Raw genomic sequence first — 8,016 nt, 5'->3', positions numbered from 1 at the left:
TACAGAATTTCAGGAGAGTTCTATTACAAAACAGGGCATCAATTGCATATGAACTATGTGTATTAGTTATATTTTCTTAATAGACTTCTCTCTCATTATGTAAAAATCCGTTACGAAAAAAAAAATATGTATAATACTAATACTAAACTAATATTATAAAATGCGAAAGTGTTACATACACTTTCTCTTTGTTGCTCTTACGCAAAAACTACCCAACCGATTGCAATGAAATTTGGTACGTAGACAGCTGGACAACTGGAATAACACATACGCAACTTTTTATCCCAACATTTCGGGGATACAGACTTATGCGCGTGAAACCGCGGGGCGCAGCAAGTAATAAATAAAAAAGAGATATAATCTGTCGAAAAATTGCGAAATAATAACATACCTTTTTTAATAATAAGAAACCGTGAAATTGAAAAAGTAGCATTCGATATAATGGCCTAGGTTAGGTAGTAGGTTAGGCCCATATCCCTTTCCTTACCCTTCCCAGTCCTTTCCATTATTCCTTTCGTCAATCTTCCCTTCATCCCTTCCCAATTCAAAGTCGGCAATCCATTATCAGAGCCGCAAGGTCTGCAATCCTTACGCCCCTCCAAATGTTCATGGGTGGTGGTAGCGCTTACCATCAGGCGTTCCACCAGCTCCATTGCCGACTGTCACATAAAGAAAGTATTAAAACATTCAAAACTTACAGGCCACGTCATCAAGCGCTGTCAGGATGAGTGCAGATGCTCCCCTCGATCGCATTTGAGCTCTCAGCTCTGTAATCTTACTGCTGGATATCCTACCTGATAGAACAAACAGTGTTTTTTATCTAGTCATTAGCTCTTTGGAAAGAAGGTTTAAAATACAGCTATGAAGTCAGTGGCGGATTTATAAATTTTCAGGGTATGGGCTGAATAGTTTTTGCCGCCCTTGCCTCAACAATTGTCATTTCATACATTATTTTTACAATGCAACAATTTCGTTGAAATTGCATGTAAAATAATTTTTCGGTATATGTTTGAGCTAATCGAAGCTCAATGATGTATGGGCGAGGTTATGTATGCTATTTACACAATAATGAACATTTGGTAAAAAATTTTTTTGATTTCTATGAGGTGAAAAAATAATAAATAAATTCGTTCCCCAAATTTGCCGCCCCCAAAATCTGCCGCCCTAGGCTCGAGCCTACTCAGCCTGCTGGTAAATCCGCCACTGTATGAAGTTGTCTTTGTTGCCTACTTGTACTATTTCGCGGGAGGGGCTGGTGACTTGTACCCTAGGTTCTTTTGCAACCTATTTCAGTCACCAGTCTCTTCCAACACTAGATATTAATGTATCCATGTACTAAAACGCAATGTGTGCAGATAAATAAAGTTATATTTTATTTATCTAGTACCTTTTTGCAAAGATGATTCGATTTTTTTTACGTAATCCAATCGTGTAAAGAATACATTTGATTCCAAATAAAATCCTTTAGGACATAAAGATAGCTTTTTCAGTTCAAAGCACTTTTTGGGTTAGTTTGATAATAGCAATATAATGAAATATGTTGGCGTATAGAAAATACCCAGCCAAGTGGACACTGGGAGTCTGACTTGAACATAGAACTTTCCACAAAAATAAAATGATAGTATCTCGTTCCTTTTAACCGACTTAAAAAGGTGGTTCCCAATTCGATAGTAATCTTTTGTGTGTTTCACTGGGTGAACACATTTTAATTATTCTTTTAGCTCATGTGGTCCCAACAACATAAAAAATCCAAATTTCGCTAATCTGACAATTTGAGCGTAACCTTGGAGAATTATCGATATTTCTTTATTTCCTGCGGCTCCTGACGGCGCACCCACCAATATTAACTGCTCATACATTCTGAAGGTACTTAGTAATAGGTAAGGTACCTTCCCTTATAATAATCTGACGCGCTCGAGTACATCCCAAAATCCCCTCTTGGGCTCCCCTACTATAAGTATGAGTCTTTCCATTCTAGAGGACCTAGAAGACTATACAGTGACGTCACACTCACTCACCAGTATATTCAACGCCAAGAGCTAGCAGAGGCTCGTTGGGCCGTGGTGGCGGGGGGTCATGTATACTGGTCCTAGCTAGGTCTACCAGGTTCTCATCTATCGACATCAATGTCACGTTCACAGCTCGTAATGCGTTCTGAAAGAAACATAATTATATATTGCTTTGTGCCATCGCGTACACGTTAAACATTCCTTTACAAAAAGGTTGCCTGGAAGAGATTGCTCTTGAGCAATAAGGCCGTCTTATAGTGCATATGTGCCCGTATGGTCTTTTTTTTACAATGTCAATTTATTTTTCGGTATATGTGCTGTAAAGAATAAATAAATAAATAAATAATTCAAGAATCTTTTATTACGTACCAGCTGCACGCCGCGGTTTCACCCGCTTAAGTCTATATCCCGTAGGAATATCGGGATAAAAGTTACCTATGTGTTATAACAGTTGTTCAGCGATCTACGTACCAAATTTCATTGCAATCGGTTCAGTAGCTTTTGCGTGAAAGAGTAAGAAACACACACACACATCCTTACAATCTTCCGCACTTATTCTACATTTATTTTCTTCCACATTTATTTAACACTTTACAGTGAGCGTGTCTCCCCGTAACCACGTTCGAAACGTCGGGTTAATAATATAATGAATAAATCGCGTTTAAAAGCCGTTAAAAATTTTTAATTTCTAAATGTATAATACTGCGTGAAATCAATCACAAGAAAATACAATATTAAGTGGGATGAGATTAGTAGGATATGTAAGTATATTATTTAAACATCCTTACTATCCTAGGGATCCTAATCAAGTTAATAAGATAAACTCATGAAATTATTGTATTGACAATTACAGCAGTCTGATTATTGCGACATATCAGTTAGTTAACAAGTAGCATTTTTTTTTGGATAGCGCGGAACATAGACTACTTTTATATACTCAACGTATTTTCTATTTCACTTACGTGGGTGAAACCGCGGGGCGCAGCTAGTACTCTATAAGAGCAAAGCAAAAAAAATTTGGTTGATCCTATTAATAAAGTTAATTAGTTTTTTTGTCTATTATTTGCATGCAAGTGTTACGGTACTTTTCAAAAATTAAAATAAACATATTAACTTACATATAAAGGCGTCCAGGCTGTCCTCGTGTAGGTAGTGGGATCGACTCCCACCACTGAACCACTGGGCATATTTTGTGTTAACCATGCTTGGATCGACAAGTCCGTGCCTGAAATGTTTGTTTAGAATATTTAAATTTAATTAAATTCACATATATAAATTGTTTAAGGAATGTTCACTGCTTTTTGCTTCTTTTTAAATAAATTTACGCCTAATTAGGCGCTCGTCCCGGCCTCGCCCGGATATCAAGATTCCTGTTTTATCCCAAGGGAGCATTTAATCGGGATAAAAAGTGTAATTCTATCACCCAAGCCAGCTCATACCCTGTCTGTACACCAAATTTCATCAAAAACTGTTCAATAGTTTCAGCGTAATTGACCGACAAACATCCAAACAAACAAATATTTAGATATTTATAATATTAGTGTGATATTGTGATACGGTAATTTGTGGTATCGTTTCGTACTTATTTTTTTTAATATACATATTGTGAAATACATACCTACAATTTGGTAAACGTGATCAAGTGTTGCCATACTAAACCAATTGAAAAAATCCCTATATTCTTTATTTACATCAAAAATATGTATCATTACTATATTTGCTTGTGTAGGGTGATTTGATCATTACAATTGGATGTGGTACAAACCCAGTTCAATAGGATAATATTACAAGCAATGACGTATGTGGTAGTCGAGCACGCTTCGGCACGAATTGGGCCAGCTCGCACCGGGGAAGTACCACAACCCCACAGAAGACCGGCGTGAAATAGCATTCTGTTGTGTTTCGTTCGGTGAGTGGGGGAGCCGGAGGCCGATATCCTTTTCCTTACCCTTCCCAGTCCTTTCCTTTATTCCTATCTCCAATCCTTTCTTAATCCCTTTCCAAAAAGTCGGCAATCCATTTGTAGAGGCGTAAGGTCTGCAATGGACCTTATGCCTCTCCAAATGTTCATGGGCGGTGGTAGCGCTTACCATCAGGCGTCCCACCAGCTCCATTGCCGATGGTAACATAAAAAAACATAAAAAAAAGTATATAGAACTAAATCTTTCCCGCAGTTTTCTTCCAAAGAAACTTACAGTTAATGGCATACTAGCTGCGCACCGCGGTTTCACCCGCGTAAGTTCGTATCCTGTACGAATATCGGGATAAAAAGTTGCCTATATGTTATTCCAGTTTTCCAGCTATCTACGTACCAAATTTTATTGCAATCGGTTGAGTAGTTTTTGTGTGAAAGAGCAACAAACACACACAAAACCTTACAAACTTTCGCATTTATAATATTAGTAGGATAGGATAAGTAGGATATTAAATTTTATAGTATAACGCCATCTATCGGAATTCATAAATTTCAAAAGCGCAGCATAATGAACCTTCCCATGGGAATGCAATGTTTTACTGCGTTAAAAAGTGGCCTGAGTTCAGTTCTCAAAATCAAGCCATAAAGTTGCCATAAAGCCTCCATAACTAATAGAAAAAAATAAACAAACACACTATATACCAATATATGCATTGACTTGCTTTTACCCGCGACTTCGTTCGCGTTATTTCGGAGTAGTATAGATGTCATTATGCATATAAACCTATCTCTTAAATCGCACTATCTATTTAAAGAAAACTCCATGAAAATCCGTTGCGTAGTTTTAAAGATTTAAGCATACATAGGGACATAGGGACGGAGAAAACGACTTTGTTTTATACTATGTAGTGATATGTAAAAGAAGAGAAACTAATAAACAAACACATATCGCATTTATAACCCTACTTCCTACTAATATTATACAGTTTGTAAGGATGTGTGTGTGTGTTTGTTGCTCTTTCACGCAAAAACTACTGAACCGATTGCAATGAAATTTGGTACGTAGACAGCTGGACTACTGGAATAGCATACAGGCAACTTTCTATCCCGATATTCCTACGGGATACAGATTTACGGGGGTGAAACCGCGCAGCTAGTTACGCATAAGCTACAAACCTTGCCGCATCAAGCCCCACACACTCGTGTCCACCTGCAGGTAGAACTGTGTGAAGTATCTCCCATCAGTCCACACCAGCGCAGCGGTGCTGGTGACCAGGGCGGTACCAGAGGAACCACTGAGGCCAGATATCCACTCCCGGCGAGCGTCCGTTGGCGCTATGTATTGTGACTGTTGGAATAAATAATTGTAAACTACCTTCTCATATATTGTACATAGACCGCCTCCTTGGTACAGTGGTTAACGCGTGAGCTTAGAACCGAGGAGTCCTGGGTTCGATTCCCGGTGGGGACGCACAAAAAAAAAGTCTCGGTCTGGCAGGACACAGAAGGCTGATCACCCACTTGTCCATAAAGAAAATCGATCAGTGAAACAGATGTATATCATCTGCCCCATACCCCACTAGAGGACACGGGACTTCACTTTTCTCATATATTATACAAGATTTCCATCTGCTTCACCTCGCCTCTCTTCGCCGATGTTAAAGGAAGTTTCCATGAGAAGGAGATCTCTTACCGCGGTAAAAGGAGTCTATATCACTCTTTAGCACACACACACGTGACCTTCGTCATCTTAATGTAGTTGTTATTAATTTTTTACCTACCCACAGTAAAAGCTAATTAAATTTTCTAACCAATTTCTATCCAACGAAACTTCCTACTAATATTATAAATGCGAAAGTTTGTAAAGATGTGTGTGTTTGTTGCTCTTTAGTAGTAATAGTAAGTACTCAACCGATTGCAATGAAATCTGGTACGTAGACAGCTGGACAACTGGAATATCATATAGCTTTTTATCCCGATAATCCTACGGGATACGGACTTACGCGGGTGAAACTGCGGGGCGTAGCTAGTACTTTATATTGTTTTGTTAAAATTATCCATAGTCTTAGTTGCCAATATTAGAATGTATAAGTTATGATTAAAATAAGTTTATCTTTATGTACTATTGTAACTTATAAAGGTGTGGTAGCCTGTTAAAGTTATTTGTTGTTTATGTTTGTGTGTAAATGTGTATTTACTCTGTAAATATTCTTTAAGGTTAATAAATAAATTTTAAAAACAAACACTTTCTAGCAACTGAACTATCGCCAGACACAAAAAACATACTATAAAATCACTCCGTTGCGTGAAAGAAAGATATAAAAACAAACATATTTTCGCATTTATAATATTAAACACTAGCGGTCCGCCCCGGCTTCGCCCGTGGTACATATATAGCCTAAAGCCCTCCTCGATAAATGGGTTATCTAAAACTGTAAAAAAATTTTCAAATCGGACCAGCATTTCTTGAGATTAGTGCGTTCAAACAAACACACTCTTCAGCTTTATAATAGCAAAGACTATAGATTATTAAATAAGGAAGTGAGTTTAATGTTTATCAAATTTTACGATTCCTAAAGGAGAATGCAAACAAAACAGTCGATTTACAAACGCAAACAAATTGGATCGTCTGTTTCGAAGCTGCGATGCCACATATCAACAAATAAAGTTAAAATAATCCCTACTAATATTATAAATGCAAAAGTAGGTCTATCTGTCTGTCTGTTACGCTTTCACGCCTAAACCACTGAACCAATTTCGATGTAATTTGGTATGAAGGTAGAACAGAACTTGGGAAAGGACATTGGATGATTTTTATCGCGAAAAAAAAGGTAGAAGGAGTTGAAATAGGGAGATGAAAGCGATATAACCGAATTTCACGCGGGCGAAGCCGCGGGCGGAAAGCTAGTACAACATAAGTATAACAATAGTAAATGTAGCTGAAACGAAGACCCATGTTGTCCCAGGTATAAAGGTCTTTTATATATTCACAAGCATTTGCCCGCGGCTTCGCACGCGTTATATTCAAAGAAGTTTAATGGATGTTATTTTATATTATCACACTAGACGTTCATCTATTCTCCATCCAGATTTCAAGATTCCTGTTTTATCCCAAGGGAGCATTGAATCGAGGTAAAAAATATCCTATAACCCAAGTCAGATTATACCCGGCCTGTATACCAAATTTCATCAAAATCCATTCATTAGTTTCAGCGTGATTGACGGACAAACATCCAAACAAACAAACATTCACATCTATAATATTAGTGTGATACAAACGTTCCTCTTAATCACTATCTATTAAAAATCCCATCAAAATCAGTTGCTTAATTTAAAAATCTATCCATACAGACACACATGCGTATACATAACAGAATTATATATCATTGACCATACATTATGGGCATCAGCTGTAGGCACGATGAAGGCTTGGACCCCATAGTCCTGCATAACTCTGCGCAGTGCCTGCACGCGTTGCAGACTGAGCTGTCTTCCCAATTTGCTTAATGGGTTCGCTGGAATCATAAATACATTTTATTAATATTACAAGAATACATAAGTTGGCAACACCGTTATAGACGGCAACCGGCAGCGGCGTGTCTGTCAACGTGACGTTTGGCCTGTTGGGTATTACGGATACCCAACAGGCCAAACGTATTTTATTATTTAACGTATTTTATTATTACACTTTTATTTGCTCTTGGGTATTTAACGGAGCGAAGACGACACGAATATAAAATAATAATAATAAAACGCAACTCTCCGGTAAGGCCTTAATAAAATCTATTAACACATACGCAATACCAATATTGACATACTCATTTGGAGTAATTAAGTGGAGTAAAACTAATATAGTACAAATAGAACGTAATACGCGAACCATACTTACAAAACATAACAACTTACATCCTAAATCTGCAATAGAAAGGCTGACTGTCAAAAGAGAAAATGGAGGCAGAGGATTAATAGACATCCAACATCTATGGAAGAAACAAGTCACCAAACTGAAATTGATTTTCCAATCTAAATCCACCAGTACTATACACCAAACTATTATCCAACACGACCATAATTACACACCACTCAACCTAC

The 8,016-nt window shown here is 37.6% G+C and overlaps 1 protein-coding gene across 1 annotated transcript in view; it reads right to left on the bottom strand.

The window, feature by feature from the left end:
* LOC119839282 (xaa-Pro aminopeptidase ApepP-like) overlaps positions 1 to 8,016 on the bottom strand; it is a 22,041-nt gene that overhangs the window by 10,380 nt on the left and 3,645 nt on the right. Inside the window, exons 3-7 of the mRNA XM_038365518.1 lie at positions 7,321 to 7,439; positions 5,101 to 5,272; positions 3,128 to 3,234; positions 2,019 to 2,154; positions 699 to 794 (exon numbers count right to left, since the gene is read on the bottom strand). Coding sequence (XP_038221446.1) covers positions 699 to 794; positions 2,019 to 2,154; positions 3,128 to 3,234; positions 5,101 to 5,272; positions 7,321 to 7,439 — 630 coding nt within the window. The remainder of the gene's footprint in view (positions 1 to 698; positions 795 to 2,018; positions 2,155 to 3,127; positions 3,235 to 5,100; positions 5,273 to 7,320; positions 7,440 to 8,016) is intronic.

Source organism: Zerene cesonia, unplaced genomic scaffold (assembly GCF_012273895.1).
Source record: "Zerene cesonia ecotype Mississippi unplaced genomic scaffold, Zerene_cesonia_1.1 Zces_u011, whole genome shotgun sequence".
Taxonomy (NCBI): Eukaryota; Metazoa; Arthropoda; class Insecta; order Lepidoptera; family Pieridae; genus Zerene; species Zerene cesonia.
This window is presented reverse-complemented; position numbering and strand designations above follow the sequence as displayed.